Here is a 15,944-nt window from a genome sequence, read left to right on the forward strand (position 1 = left end):
ACCACGTCACATACATAACAAGCTTTTTACTAAAACTTCAAAAATTCGTGAGAAATTCTAGTGGACTTTTCTGACAATGAACTTACGTCTAGGTTTGGTGACTCTGTTCTAGTCTCATGCAAACACATGTTCATAGCTAGCAACCCTGTTTCGACATGCTGATTGTGACTTATATTTTAGCTTTAATTTTACAAGTAATTTGTGCTTTGGTTAACGGAGTGATTCTTTGTCTTTTTGTGAAGTGAGTTATCACTAAACTAATGTCCAACCAATTTCCGATTTTCAGACTAGACTCACTTCTGAAAAATAAACATCTCCGACTCGTCCTCTATCTATCAGTTGCTAATTTTCTTGTCGCCATACTAGGATTTCCATATATAATCTACATGACGAAGAACTGGGACCCTATTTATTTTGAACTCGACCCTCTTTTCATTCTTGTGTCCGAAATTCCTGTTCCGATAGGATTTAAATTTTCCGCAACTGCTACGATCGGAGTTGCGTTGAGCAGATGCATGACTGTCTTCTCTCCAGGAACATTTCGGAAAATTGAGAAAATCTGTTTTTCAGAAATTGTTTCTATAACTGGGTTTCTATTGGGAATGTTCGATGCATGCTTATCGCTTGCATTATCTCCAATAACCCGAATCCCCAATTGTGGCACTGCCGGATGTTTCTTGAGTAATCAGTTTTTATATTATTGGGGAATTTCTAACATGGTAAGATATTGGTCATGGTCTTCTTAAAAATTGTGATTTTAGATATTCGGTTTCATAGTCATCATCCTATCAATAACTCTTCTTGTCAAAATACAACTGATGGATGACGGGAAATCATTGGGCTCCATTGTTTCCACGTCTCAAGAAAAAAGGTTTCAACAGGTAATTTTTCGAACAAACTACTAATTTTAAATTTGGAATTTAGGCTAGTAAAACCACCACATGTATTTTACTCTCATCTTTATTATTTTTGACGACTCCAAGTGTGTGCGTCGGCGTGGTCGAGTTGATGGGATTCTCAATGTTTGAGTTGGTTGGACCATTTTATTATTCGAGTTTACTACTCACGGGTATGTGGCTGCGAAGTCACTCAGAGTCAAATAACCATTCTTTCCAGGAATATCCAACGGAATCATTTTTTTGGTCTGCAACCGAGAAGCCCGGCAACTTTTATCCAGAGAATCAAAAAACCCATCAATTGCGCCGTATTTTGTATTGAAACGTGTTGCTGGGGTGAGGTAGATTCGGAAAATAGATTTATACATATAAACTTGTATGCAATATTAACTAAAAGTAAAACAGTTTCACACTTATCATGTTAAAACTAGAGCCGAGCTCCTGTTAATCATCTGTTGTGATCCAGAGGCATGTATCGTTGACTCCTGATTCTTGTTTAAAAAATTGAGAAAACGTTCTGAAATTCTCAATTTCTCTGGATCCTTTAAGTATGTTAACTTTCTTCTGATCAACACTTTGTATTCTGTCACGATCACCATGAAAGCAACGCTATCAAATGGCGGATAAACTCCAATAAATGAATACAGCCATCCGGTCTGCCAATTGAATTTGATCCCCAAAACTGGAGGGAGCAACGGACTTAAAAGCACTGGAACTGCTGGCATGAAAATAAAAATAGAGGGACCCAGACTTTGGAAAAAGAGAGCTTTGTAAAAGTGCTTTTGTAGTTTTCGATTCTGCACTGAGAACTTCTCCAGCTCATGTTTCATGCCAATCTGCATTCGGAAGCCGCAGAAAATTATGATGGAATAATGGGAGCAAACGAGAACGACGGCGATGACGCCAAAGGTGAAGTTGTTCCATCTAATAGATTCGTCGGTGTTGTAAGGAGTCATTACAAATCTTCGAAGATTTGCAACATCCAATTGATAATTCTCGAGTATCACATTTCTGACATAAGAATCCGAGTACTCATCTGGCCAACACAGAATGTAAAGTGCTCCGGTATATAATGTTCCTGGTAAAACTGGGTAGAACATCCAGCACAGATTTTTCAGAATATTCATTTTTCTCACTTTTTCCGAATCCAATAAGCACAGGTAACGATAGATAAACTGCACAGCTATAGAGGAAACAATGACCACATAGAATCCGGCCCAAAGCATTATAGCAAAAATAACAAGGGACTCTGGACCACTATTATTTAAGCTGAAGTATAATAGGGAGTTATTAAAGTTATGAGCAAAATGACCAATTTCTTGTAGGTACCATAGACATCTTTAATATAGAAAACAGTAAGGTAGATGAAGAATGAGTTGAACAGAAAACTCAAAAGAAAACCGAGTTTAGTGAGAATATCTGTCAGTTCGAAGTGTTGCATTTTAAATGAAAATGAGGAAGTATTGATGTTCTACAAAGATTTCTAGTTAGAGTATGTGGCTATACTTCTTTTTCCTACACGGAAATTGCTTTTTTATGGCGAAAAGAATCATTCAGGTACTTAAGTAATAACAAAAGATACATTAATCATATTCATAGAGAAGACTTAATCATGTGATATCCGTTATAGAGTGCATGAATGATCGGAACAAAGTTGTATAATCGGTTCATGAACTCGTGCCAGGGCTGTTAAAGGCTCATATAATTTATTGGAAATTTCGCGCGCCGGGTTTTTAAGCTTGGCAGGTCTGAATAGCAGACTTGTCAAAAATCGGGCCGGGCCGGGCCGAAATTTCTCTTGGCCCGGCCCGGTCGGCCCGGATTCAAAAATGGGAGACCATTTTGTACATGGATGCGCCTTTAACACCCCCGCACGTGGTCGTGAACTAATAATAAAAAGTCACCCATACTTCCAGCAGTAGATACGGGAGCCAATAACTGAAATTAAAATATTTCATGCAAGTGATATAGAAAAAATTTCATTGAGTTTGCAAAGATTCATTTAACAATTCAATTCGTACCAGAATAGAAAATTTCAGAAAAAAATTAAAAGAATCTCTTCCTGTATTCCTCCTCTTGCTTCTTGCAAAATTTTCCGTAAGCGTCTTGATCTTCCTTCGATTGAGTCTTCACGAAATTCTCCATAGTCATTCTCCACTTGGTCACTGCGTCGATCGCATTCCCGAAATTGGCATTGGCACCATTTTTAGCAAAAGAAACATAAGCGGTCCCACTGATATTAAGAATCCCGTCGACGGCTTGTTGAGTGAGTCCAGAAGACACAAGTTCAGCGCGGTATTCATCACCTTAAGGAAAACATTTTAAAATTAAAAAACAATGAAAAAATGTTATCTGTAGTTGGGCGAGGAGCAGAGAAAAGAGAAGCTGTGAACATTTCGAGTTTGTTGATGAGGTAAGAAACCCAAAACCATTATTTTATACCAATGAAATCGTGTCATGTATTTTCTGCCCGTCGTTTTTCTGCCTGTTAGTTTTGTTCTTTGTCGTCTATGTCTCTTGTATTTCTGTGTGGGCACAAAACATAAGACACGACCATTTGATATTTTGTTATTATTCGAAAGATATCTGTCTAGTCAGTGGCAGTGCGGAATATTCGTTTTCCATTTTTTATTAAAAGAATTATTTTAAGCAAAACTAATATTTCAAAAATTCAAAAATTTATTGGAAATATTCCCATCACAAATTTCTGCCTAAACTTTAGAATTTTCGAAAAAAAACACATTGCTTCTCGGAGAGACAATAACCAAGAATTTTATAAACTTTTGATCTCACACCCCAACCATTTTTTTCCTTAATTCAGTGATTGTCAGTGACAATTTGTCACCCATAATCAATTGTCTGGAGACGGCGTATTTTTGACTTTTGATTCTTTGTGTTTCATTTAACAGAAAACATACTTTTAAAGGTTTCAGTACAGAGCTTGTCCTTATACCAAATGACATCTGATTTAATTAGCCTAAAAATAGAAAAAGGTCACTGTTCCTCAGCTTTTTTCTGTTCTAAACCCAAAAACAACCCATATTGCTTATATTTTTCTAACACATGTCATCCAATCTCGAGGAGGGTATTTCCGACAATAACCGGTTTTTTTTTATCTATCACTAGTTGTCCCCCGCAATCTCCGCCTATCATTTCGTCAAGTCAAACATAAAGAAAAAAGATTATCTGTTCTATCTTTTTCATCTATTTCTTCACTATTTTTGACATTTTTTCTTATTGCGAAATATTTAGAAATTGTTGTGAAAATTTTAGAACTCAATCATGAGCAATGCAAAGGAGTCAGATTTCTATCATGAAGAAGATTTTGAGATTGATATTAAAAAGTTGAAATTCCTGGAAGTGATTGAAAAAGGATTGTTCACTAGTGTTCGAAAAGCAGAGCTCACTAAAGGGTGCAGTAGGTTGCCGGTAGTTTTGAAAAGTGCTTCAAAACAAGAAGATGCCAAACAACAGAGAATGATTCTCGATGAGCTCCAAGTTCTCACTAACATCAAGAAACATCCAAGTATCTTGACATTTGTTGGAGTGATATTGAGTACTGAGTAAGTTTTCGTTGAAGTTTTTTGCTCAACTTTTTTGCTCATTGTCCACTTTTTTCTCAGAAACCACGTGTCAATTGTCTCCGAATTCGCTGAAAATGGATGCCTGTTGGAATTTCTCAGAAGTCATCAAGACAGTTTTAAAGACCAGCTGGAGAACGAGGAAGACAGTGGGTTTGTGATACTCAGCCCTAGAATGTCAAACAATGAGGAGTCGCTGAAAAATTACTCAATTTGTACGTCGGATCTTCTGTCATTCGCTTATCAGATAGCAAATGGGATGAGCTATTTGTCAGGGTTGAATGTGAGTTTCTAGATTTTATAGTGACGCGAATGTTTAATTTTTTAAATTAATTTTCAGTATGTCCACCGCCAACTTGCTCTCCGCTCCATCTACCTTACAACTGACAAAACGATTCGAATTGGTGATCTGGGATTGGCTAGAAGGAATGATGAGAAACATTATTACAGGTTCAGTTTTTTTCAGATTTTTTCAGACAAAACTTTAATATTCCAGAATTGTCCACAAAGACTTACCTCTCCCCTTCCATTGGTTGGCTCCTGAAACTCTGGGAAGCCATAAATTCACTGAAAAATCTGATGTCTGGAGTTTTGCAGTCTGTCTCTATGAACTTTTCACTCTTGGGAAAATGCCCTATGATGGAGTGGAAGATGTGCTGAAATACCTGGAAAGAGGGAGAAGACTCCCTAAACCAGAGTATTGTCATCAGGAGATGTAAGCAAATTGATAAGATAAGGTTTCAATTTCAAAAGAGAATTTAAATTTCAGATACAACTTCATGTTGACCTGCTGGAATATGGACCCAGAAAAAAGACCGACATTTTCTGATTGTGTGAATTTTTTTGAAAATCATCTGCAAAAGTTTGCAACGGGAGTGTTGGAAATTGTCAAGGAAAAGATGAAATCAGCAAAGGAACATCAAAAACAACTTGAAGCGCTTGCCAAATAAACTTGATCTACCCTAATAACTATTACAAGTAATTGGTACAAAGAAACCGATGTTCTAATATTTGTTATTGCTTGTTGACTCGTTCTAACAAATAAAAATTTCTCAGTTTACAATTTTCAAGAACATTAAGTGCATGATTTTCTCACAAAATTTTTGTTATTGTCATTTTTCTTTCCGCGTTCCCGATCATACAGAGGCTGTGGTGAATCACATGTGACATTCAAGGTTAGTCAATGCGATACGGAACAAAAGATAATGTTTTTATTTCGAAAACAGAGAGGAAAAAAGTATAGTGTCGACGAAATAAGATGAACAAAATTTATGATAAGGATCTGATAGAACACTATGTTTAAAAACTTATCCAATACTTTGATGCTTGATTTTAACAAAAACCAAAAAAAATTGAACTCGGATTTGAAAAAGTGGAGAAAACAAGAAGCACATCATGTGGTAGAGCCACGAAAGTTACACAAACTTTATAATAATGATCTGATATAACATTATGCATATGAACTAATCCAATACTTTAATCCTTAATAGAGAGTCGTCTTGCAAGAACTACTTCAGCACTTTGCGAGAATTCCAGCTGAATCCAGCATGTTCTCGTCTCGTTGCATAGTTCAGTTACAACATATTCTCATTCTCCTTTTTCTCATTCCTCCTTTTTTCTCATTCCTCCTTTTTTCTCATTCCTCCTTTTTTCTCATTCCTCCTTTTTCTCATTCCTCCTTTTTTCTCATTCCTCTTTTTTCTCACCTCCTTTTTTCTCATTCCTCCTTCTCATCCTCCTTTTTTCTCATTCCTCCTTTTTTCTCTCCTCCTTCATTCTTTTTTCTCATCCTCCTTTTCTCACCTCCTTTTTTCTCATTCCTCCTTTTTTCTCATTCCTCCTTTTTTCTCATTCCTCCTTTTTTCTCATTCCTCCTTTTTCTCATTTTCTTTCCTCCTTTTTTCTCATTCCTCCTTTTTTCTTCCTCCTTTTTTCTCATTCCTTCTTTTTTTCTCATTCCTTCTTTTTTTTCATTCCTTCTTTTTTTCTCGCTAGCGAGAGGCAGCATCCCCTTTGCTCTCATAGCCATATTGATTGCTACCCTGCTACATCTTTACTAATATATTCAACAGATCCGTGTGTCTGTTTATATACTAATAATATTCAACAGATCCGTGTGTCTGTTTATTTGTTGCATGTCATAACTCCCTCCGTAGTGGACCGATTTTTATAAAAACTAGATAGATAGATTGGAAATTTCCCTTAGATGATGCCCGAACTTTTCTTTTTTCAAAAATATCAAATTTGACGTCTTCTGAAAACGATGTCGATTTCAACAGTAGAAATCGTTTAGAAAAGATGTGTCCCGACAGGGTGGAAGAAAGTTCAAAAAATCAATCATACTACTGACTCGGTGTTTCTTGACTGCATTCTCGAGAGCGCCCCTGGCCGCGCGTATTTGGTGTAGCGGTCTACACAGGTAGTCCGCTACGGACGCAATATGGACGATATATGGGCCGCGCGTGGACTCAGCACGAATTCGCTGAGGATTGTATGAGGTCCGTATACGGTCCGTTTTGAGTCCGCGCGCGGACGTTGTCGCTCGCACTGCCAGCCCTCTCCCTACTTTTTTTCCGGTTGAGATTGTCATTTAACAAAGAAGGATTGAGATAAAATTACTATTTTATTAAAAGAAAGATAGAAGTAACATTAAAAATAATAAAAAAAAGAAGAAAACGCAGCAAATTAGACTTAGAAATCAGAAGTTTGTCCGGCAGTCTTGCCCTTGAAATCCATCGAATACCATTTGTCGTAGAAGTAGTTTTCAGTCGTTGACTTCTGTTTTCCCTTCGTATTTCTGAAAAGAAAATCAATTAATTGCGGAATAAAATATAATTGTTCAGTTAACTTACTTTCGAAAATGGGTTCCTCCCTCCGGAAAAATACAGTGTTGTGCTTGGGAAGTGGCCAATTTTATCGAATTACCTCACTGAAAGAATTTTATTTTTAATAGCAATAGAAAATGCTGAATACTATTACAAACCTTTGAGAAAAGCGATGAATTGATTCCATATTAGCTGTCGCTGCTGCTTCTCTTTTTGGGATCATCGGACTGACTGAAAACACAATATTTTTCTGATCATTCACAGTAAAATGAGAGAATTTTACACGAAAAATTTAATTAAGAGAAATTTCAATAGAGAAAAACATAAAGAAAAGCGAAACTTTCGAAAAAATAGGGAAAGAAACGTAAACGCTCCATAAATGATTAAAAAATTATCGTTATCCGAGAGAAGTCCGAGAGCTTCGGAAGAGCTACTGCATGCCGCGGCCGCGGCCAGCGCGCCCATATACGGTCCGCGCGCGGACGCCTGCCGCCCACTTCCACCTCTTTTCCCGAAGTCCACGCTGCGTCCATATACAGTCCGCAGCGGACCAAATTTCCGCTGCGGACTCTACGTGGACGGAAAATGGGACTGAATCCGCATGCGGTCCGCACGCCAACTACCTGTGTACGCAGATGACTCTCACCCATGGGGTAGTGAGTTCGTTCCCGCCAGGTCCGAAAAGTTTTTTGGTTTTTTGTTTTGATAAGAGCATAGACAGTCAGTATATGAAAGTTGTAATTATGGTCGAGATTTTAGAACAAAAGGATGGAGTAGCTATCTTTCTGTTGAGTCTGTACATACCGCTACAATTCTGTCAGAAGGGATGATTGAGTTCCAACTTTGACGGTGTTTAAAAATTCACAATCCTACAAACACCGGGTCAGAAAATGATAGTAGTTAACAATAAACCTTTCGTCCGAATCTTCATGGGGAAATCATGCGGCATTATCGCCGATCGTTTAAAACTCAAAATTCTTTCTTCTTTGTTTTTTTTAGTTAGTTAGTTTTTATTCGAGATAATGGACCAAAAGCCACTAACACAATCACAATAGAGAAAATAAAAAAAAACCATCAGGAACTTAGTAGGTAGACATGTTAAGAGTGAGATATTTCGATGAATCAAGAAGTTTTGTTTTCTTTAAGAACTTTGAGAATTTTTGTGAAGCACTCAGGTACGAATGAAAAGGATTGAAATCAAAATAGACTGAATAAGGGGCTTCTTTAACTTTTGAACTTAGAAATATGTGAAATAGTTTTAGTTTCGAAGTATTCTGGAGAAGAGAGACGGCATCGCCGCCGAACAGTCCAAAATTTAGGAAGCAGAATGTTTTGGATCAAATTAAACTAAGAGAAAATTTCCGTGTATATGAAAAAAAATCTTTAAAGAATTTGGGGGAGGGAGGCGGCATCGCCGCCGATAAGTCAAAAACTTCAAAAGACTACTTTCAACGCATCTTTTGAAGATGTGAAAAGGAAATTCTCTTTTGGTGAGGGGTTACCCAGTCAGGCAAAGAACACATTCCCTGTATTTAGTACAGTTAATTCTGAGACCCGTGATTTCTGAATGAGGAACTTTGTCGTAGCTCGGTTACCTTCAAAAAAGAAGCAAATTCTAGAATAAGAATTTGTTTAAATTTTTTTTAATTCGCCGATCAATCAAAAGTTGAAACTTTATAATTAGAGGATCACCTGCCTTTTGATGAGGGGAAAATAGAGTTACCAAGTTCCTGTTCTTCTACAGTAATTTGTCGAAATCTTATCAGAAAAGTAAGGGTGTTTTAATTGTTCTCTCTGGAACGGTTTGCTCAGCTAATAAAAACTACCAACAATCGAAGAAAAGTTATAGGACCAGAAGAGAAAGAGAATTCTGATACCCCGATTGTTTGAACCATGTGAGAAGCGCCGCAGGCGCTGTAACACCTAGAAGGGTGGTGTTGAGAAGGAGGTTCAGTCGCCGTTAGGCGACGTGAACCGACTGGTATTCTCTATTCGATATCTATCCTATATTCTCATCTGTGATATAATTACTCCGACTATTGAATATCTACGCCAATGATGTCGAAACGGAAACATACTGATACGTTGCCGGACGATCCGCCTCAATTCGTTGCCTACTCGGATTACATGGAACTTTTCAATCATGTGTCGAAGCTCACTGCAATCATCAACGAACTGAGGTCGGGTATCATCGAATCTGGATCAAAAACACTCGGTGAGAAAATTGCTCTGACTTGTGAGCCACTTCCAGATATGTCACCTATCGGACTTCCCGTATTGGCACCTCCTGTTTTCGATGAAGTATTCCCGCAATCAATTTTTCCCACGTCTTATGCTTCCGTGACTTCCAAGAATGCTGGTGCCAACCCCAATTCCGTCCCAAAGGTCTCCTCTTTCACGCCGAATCACTTGGATAAATTGGAAATCGCGCGGGAGGCCGCTAAATTGATCGATAAAGCTACACGGGTTGTCATCGAACGCTTCCCTGATGATCGCAACGACAAGAAGCAAGATACAAAGCAACTCCGCATTCTCCAGAATCTTGCATCCTCTAACAACCTTCCAGTTCCAGTCAAGATCCATCGTCACGAATGCAAGTCAATGTACCGCCCTTTGAAAGTTCAATTTGAATCCAGCTCCGACCGTGACTCGTTCCTACACGGATTCCACATTGCTCGTCGTACCAACCCTGATATCCTTGCCATGCCGTCGAAGCCACGTGCTCGAAGAGATCTGACTCGTCCTGAATGGGAAACACTCCGTGCTTCTCGCAAGCACGTCTACGACGAGAACAAGAAAGCTGGAAAGACTATCTTCATCATGTCTGATATCAATTACCGCGTCAACAAGAATCCGCTTCCTTTTCTCTAGACTCCCGATTTGCCGCCTCCTCATTTTCTCCCTCTCCAACTTCTTGCCCCGTTGCTCATTTGACCTTCCCCAATCCTAGACCTACCCACTCGTTTTTAGACCTCTCATACGTTTCATCTCATTCCTCACCTCCTGTCTCCTCTCCAGCTCCTGATACTTCCACTTCTAAAATACCTGACATGGGTCTCAAACTTTTGCTTGCCAATATAAGAGGCATTTCCACGCTCGCTAAAATTGCACTATTGATTGATCTCTTCCTCTCCTCTGGGTACCATCTTCTAGCTCTTACCGAAACATTTCTCGACGACACTATTCCCTCTTCTCTTTTCTCCTTGCATGACTTATCCATCCTCAGGTTCGACCGTTCTAATACTGTTCACCGTAAAAATAGTGGTGGAGGAGTTGCTTTTATTTATAAGAACTCTCTCTCCCTTTCCACCCTTGATATCAACATGACCCACCATTACCCGCTTCACCAATCTGAAATTTTAGCTTGTCTTATCTCTCCTTCAGTTTATTCTTCCACTCTTTTTACGCCCTTTAATTTCTTCTTAGTCTACCGTCCACCAGACGCTTCCTCAGCTCAATCACTAGCCCTAATTGATCATCTTGATGAATATCTCCCTCTTGCATCCTCGCAGGAGATTTTAATTACCCATCTCTTACCTGGAATCCTCCATCTTCTAATCATCCATTCTCCTTATTCCTCCAGTCTAAAGGTCTCTACCAGAACGTCACCTTTCCCACTCGTACTTCTGCCACATCTTCCAACATTCTTGACCTTGTTCTTTCTTCCCCTGATATTGCGATTCTCCACATCTCTAAGGAGCCACCATTACTCAACTCTGATCATTTCAGTGTTGATTTCTCCCTAATTACTACTGTTAGTAACCACTCCTCAGCCTCCTTGCCAACTTCTCCTACATTTCGTAATGAACATCGCTTGAATTACAAGAAGTGTGATTTCAAATCCCTCAACGCTGATATCGCTAACGTAGACTGGGATTTAGTCCTCAGTTCTATTTCTTCCCCCACTGACAAGTTTGCACTCTTTTCTAAAATGTTGTCTGATTTTATCATCTCCCATACTCCTTTATCCACGCCTCCTAAACCTCATCGGACTTCCTTCTCTATCCGTCAACTCAAACGTGCTCGTCAAAGATACTCGAAACTTTTAAAACTTCCCAATCCTCCGGCGGACCAAATCTTCCGACTTCGTACCCTCATTGCTTCTACTTCCAAAAGAATCAAGTCCAACATGGTTACTGAGGAGCAAAAAATTTTATCGGCACCTAACTCCCGCTCCGCCCGACTACTTATCAAGAAGCGTACTAGAACCTCCTGTGGCCACCCCTTCTGTCTCCAGAAGGCCGCCGGTAATGAGCCGAGTGGGGTGGGAACATGGGCCCAAAATAGACTTCCGTTTTAGGTGGTTCAGAGGTAAAAGGAAGTGTCCCGCTGTACAGTTAACACGTGTATTAAATAACCGATTTATTCAGGGGAAAAGCATGACCCGCGAGGGACTGCATTAAAAACCTGATCGATTATTTCCTTTCGGAAATTACATGAAAAGGGAGAAAAAAGGAGTAAGCGAGGTATTCGAGGAGTCGCTCAGGGGATTCCTAGCTTGTTAAAGCTTAGGGGTGTCCAGAGAGACGCCGGCGAGGCTCGCGAACAACTTCTACAACAAACAACAAAAGAGAGAATTGTTAGAAGAACAAAACTAAAAACAAGACTGATTTAATTAATGGCTTTAGGCCAGGTGAGGGTGTCGGTCGATTACGGTCACAGTCGTTGATGGATGTGCGGCGCGGCGAGACCCGACGAGGAAACAGCGTGCGCCTTTGACTGAAGAGACGCAGACACGACGATGGCGGCGATTTAAATAAAGTGGAATATTACTTCCGCCTGAAATGGGGTTAAAGGAACAGGGAAGAAGGGAGGTAATTAAATGAAAGTAAAATATGTAATAAATATAAACTAAATTAGAATAATTTAGTAATATAAATTACATTTTAGTTTGGAGTGTGGCAGGGACCTGATTCGGGGACCAGGGGACTGACAACACTCCGGGGGGTCTGAGTCCCGGCTTCTTGCGTTATGCAAGCATAACATGCAAGGTTAGCTTTCGCTTTGCGAGGTTGGAAAGGCCGGACACGGTGACTGGGTAATCGAGCTTTCGCATGATCAACGGTGTCAGGACGAGAAGACAACATGGGATAACTGATACCAGGGCATTGATTACCAATGCCTGTGGATCCATCATCGTCATGTGAGATCGTAGACCCTGAGGACTCCGTCCAGTCATCCATGTTAACGGGTGCTCGTTGTCGAGGGGCTTTAGGATTAGAATACATCTTTGCAGAATCGTTATTAGATGCGTGGCGATTAGCATCCAAGTTAGGGACTCTCCGTATGGATCCTTTTCCAGATGTGTCTGAACGACAAACATCTGAATCCGGGGCACGAGGAGGTACCTTGGCTTTGGAAGCGCCTGACCGACTAGCTACCAAGTTCGGGACTTCCCACCAGGATCCTTTTCCAGATGCGCCTGAACGGCAAGCATCTGAATCCGGTGCTGGAGGTACTATCCGTCCTTTGGATGTGCCAGATCGACCAACATCCATAACTGACCCTGAGTCTGAGAAAACGGCCGTACCAGAGCGAGGTTTACCATCAAAGGCTGAAGAATTAGCAATTCGAGGGGGACCACTCTCGGGTATTGACACGTATTCTGGAGACTGCAGTCTTCTTCTTTTCCTGGGTGCGCCTGAACGACAAGCATCCATGTCCGTGGCAGATTCGGTTGTTCGGGCAGTGCCGGATCGAGGTGTACCGTAGAAGGCCAATGAATTGGCATTTCGAGGGGAACCACTATCGGGCAATTGCTCGAGACCAGATGACTTTAGTCCAATCCTTATCTTGGATGCGCCAGATCGACAAGCGTCCAAAGTCGGAACTTCCCGCCAGGATCCTTCTTCAGATGAGTCTGAATCCGGGGCTGGAGGTACGATTCTTCCTTTGGGGGCGCCTGATCGACAAGCTTCCAAGCTCGGGACTTCCCGCCAGGATCCTTCTCCAGACGTGTCTGATCGACAAGCATCTGAATCCGGTGCTGGAGGTACCATCCTTTCTTTGGGTGCGCCTGATCGACAAGCATCCAAGGTCGGGTAAAGAGGCACGAGTTTTGGCTCGGTCCCATTAGACTTCAGTCCAATTCCTTCGGTAGGTGTGCCAGAACGACAAACTCCTACATCCGGAATCTTCTTTGGATCTGCTACATCCAACTTTTCGCTGCAGCTTTGCACTTTCAATAATCTCTTTCCTTCAACGCTGGTCTTCAACGTATTAGGTTTGCGGTTCTTAGAATGAATTGGGAATGTTGCGATGCGGGGTGGATCTGGAGGGGCTTGAGAGTCATGACCACTCTGAACCGGCTCAAGAGCGGGAACGTCATCCGAGGAGGAGACTTCGAGGGGAATTAAATGATTCACGGGCCGCTCGTAGATTTTACCTTTGCATCTTACAGTCGCAGACCGAATTTCTCCAGTCTTACTGTAAATCAACGTCTCAATTATTCCTAGAGGCCAATTGTGTCGAGCTAACTTCTCTGTGTAAATAAACACCAACTGTCCAACACGAGGTTGTAAGGTGGTTGTACGTTTCTCCGGATAGGTGTTCTCTTTTAGATAAGCCAGATACGCTCCAGACCAGATATCCCATAATCGCTCCAAAACTTCATCGAGGCCCGCGAGGTGATCGAGGGTCCGACGCTCAGTTAACGAGGGATTTCGGGAGGGGTCAAATTCTTCTCCGTGATTCAATCCGTCCCGTTCCGTTGGTAGATCAATCAGAACAGTCGGGAGCAAGAAATCGACGGGGCGAAGAGCAGGCAAATCGTCAAGATCACGAGGGTTGGGCGTCAAAGGTCTACTGTTAAGCATTGACTCTACTCGGGTTATCACGTGGCTCAGTACAAAAAAGACTTCCAGAGTTTTCCCGATCTCTTTCCTCAATTGATGTTTCACGATACCCACAATCCTCTCGTAAATGCCGCCTTGCCAGGGGGCGAGAGGGGTGATGTATCGGAAGTCAATCGCATGAAGAGCAAGAAACGAGGTGAAGGATGTACTAGGTACATACTGATTCACGTCGTCCGTAAGGATTTTTGCGCCGAGGGTGAAAGTACGAGCATTGTCCGAATAAATTGAGGTTGGTACTCCCCGTCTGGAGAATACATTCCTCAGTCCGTGCAAGTACATCTCCGTTGTGCCGTCAGGAATTAACTCGAGGTGAGTTGCCCTTGTGACGAGGCAGGTGTATACGAGGAAATAAGCTTTCCCGATACTACTACCATCATCGAGGCGGTAATTCAGTGGGCCGCCATAATCGAGGCCCACATGCTGGAACGGGGTAGACGGAGTTGTACGAAAGCGAGGGAGCGTCCTAGTGAAAGGATATTCAAACGGCTTATTGTTGACTTTTTGACAAGGAACACAACTGCGGATTACAGAATCGGCAAGTTGCTTGTCCGCTTGGATCCAGTATCTCGTTCGAAGCGCGGCTACTAGGTATGTCGCAGGAAGATGCACGTTTTTAAGGTGGGTCTCCATCACGAGTAGTCTAGCAAGACGATGCTTCTTATGAACCAGAATTAACTTGTAAGTTTCACTTTCAAGAACTGGCGAGGGAACTCTTCGATGGGCTCGCCAGAGACCATCGACACCGAGGACCGGATCCAATTTGGACGGAAATTCCTGCCCGGAGCTAGCTGATTCCTTATAGTGTTCAATAAATACAAGTCTCCGAGCAATTGCTCTAGTGTGGACGCCCATATCGGGGGTGCACGAGGATAACTTGGCATTAATGAACTCCGTCATAATCGGACTCTTCCACACGTGACGCTTGAACAGCTTTAGTAAGCAGTTAAGGGTCGAATGCGTATAAGTCACGACTCTGGCTAGGGAGTTGCTTCGCTCGAATGGAACGAAAGAAACGTACTGTTCATTACACTGAGTTAGAAGACACATGCCCCGGAGGGCTTCAGTCAGAGCGTTAAACTCTGGCTGATCTGTCGATTTCTCGACAATGTCTGCCGATTTCTCAGCAGAACAGTCTACCGATTGCTCAGTAGGGTTTACCGATTTCTCAGTAGAATTTTTGTCAGATTTCTTCCGTGCCGCTATTATTTCCGAGGAAATAAGTTCGCGGAAGTCCGAAGGGCAATTCACATTGCCTTCGAGGCGACATGGCCATGTACTTGGAGGATTCGTTAAGAAGTCCGGGCCGCGAAACCATAAAGAGCAATTCTTTAATTCTTCGCTTCCCATTCCTCTCGTGGCAATATCAGCGGGGTTCTGATCGGTAGGGCAATGATGAAATGTGGACGGAATCTCGAGGGATTGCAGTCGATCACATGCTTCATTGATTGCTTTTACACGATTACTGACCCAGCATTTCTTTTGCTCGTTACGAAGAATCCAGTACAAGGCGACCATCGCATCAGAGAAGAATCTGACGGAGCTTGGGCGCTCCGAAGTCATCGCCGTTTCTACTGACATAGCAATTCTTGTTCCAATCTCAATCGCGAGTAATTCGAGACGAGGGATGGTCAAAGTCTTACTAGCCGATGGTTTAATCTTCGATTTTGCGGTCAAGAGACCAACCTTGGGTGGTTTGTCATCATACTCATAGAGTATGTACACAGCACAAGCGTAGGTATCTTTGGAAGCGTCCGAGAAAACTAGAAGATGACTCTTCTTGTATGGACC

The 15,944-nt window shown here is 41.5% G+C and overlaps 5 protein-coding genes across 5 annotated transcripts; 3 read left to right on the top strand and 2 right to left on the bottom strand.

The window, feature by feature from the left end:
* Positions 1–602: 602 nt before the first annotated feature.
* GCK72_020537 (uncharacterized protein) lies at positions 603–1,969 on the top strand (the record flags this gene model as incomplete). The annotated part of the gene is made up of 5 exons (XM_053733640.1): positions 603–719; positions 762–881; positions 925–1,069; positions 1,117–1,232; positions 1,715–1,969. 5 exons carry the CDS (start codon positions 603–605, stop codon positions 1,967–1,969), a joined length of 753 nt encoding a protein of 250 aa, XP_053582553.1.
* Positions 1,313–2,122, bottom strand: GCK72_020538 (uncharacterized protein; the record flags this gene model as incomplete). Its single annotated transcript, XM_053733641.1, has 1 exon — positions 1,313–2,122. One exon carries the CDS (start codon positions 2,120–2,122, stop codon positions 1,313–1,315), a length of 810 nt encoding a protein of 269 aa, XP_053582554.1.
* An 820-nt stretch (positions 2,123–2,942) lies between these two features.
* GCK72_020539 (uncharacterized protein) lies at positions 2,943–5,037 on the bottom strand (the record flags this gene model as incomplete). Its single annotated transcript, XM_053733642.1, has 3 exons — positions 2,943–3,202; positions 3,815–3,873; positions 4,994–5,037. 3 exons carry the CDS (start codon positions 5,035–5,037, stop codon positions 2,943–2,945), a joined length of 363 nt encoding a protein of 120 aa, XP_053582555.1.
* GCK72_020540 (uncharacterized protein) lies at positions 4,179–5,427 on the top strand (the record flags this gene model as incomplete). Its single annotated transcript, XM_003099322.2, has 5 exons — positions 4,179–4,459; positions 4,520–4,760; positions 4,818–4,927; positions 4,974–5,192; positions 5,247–5,427. The coding sequence occupies 5 exons, from the start codon at positions 4,179–4,181 to the stop codon at positions 5,425–5,427; spliced, it is 1,032 nt and encodes a 343-aa protein (XP_003099370.2).
* Positions 5,428–9,357: 3,930 nt separating this feature from the next.
* GCK72_020541 (uncharacterized protein) lies at positions 9,358–10,173 on the top strand (the record flags this gene model as incomplete). The annotated part of the gene is made up of 1 exon (XM_053733643.1): positions 9,358–10,173. One exon carries the CDS (start codon positions 9,358–9,360, stop codon positions 10,171–10,173), a length of 816 nt encoding a protein of 271 aa, XP_053582556.1.
* Between the last annotated feature and the right edge of the window lie 5,771 nt (positions 10,174–15,944).

This window comes from Caenorhabditis remanei, chromosome V, assembly GCF_010183535.1.
Source record: "Caenorhabditis remanei strain PX506 chromosome V, whole genome shotgun sequence".
Lineage (NCBI taxonomy): Eukaryota > Metazoa > Nematoda > Chromadorea > Rhabditida > Rhabditidae > Caenorhabditis > Caenorhabditis remanei.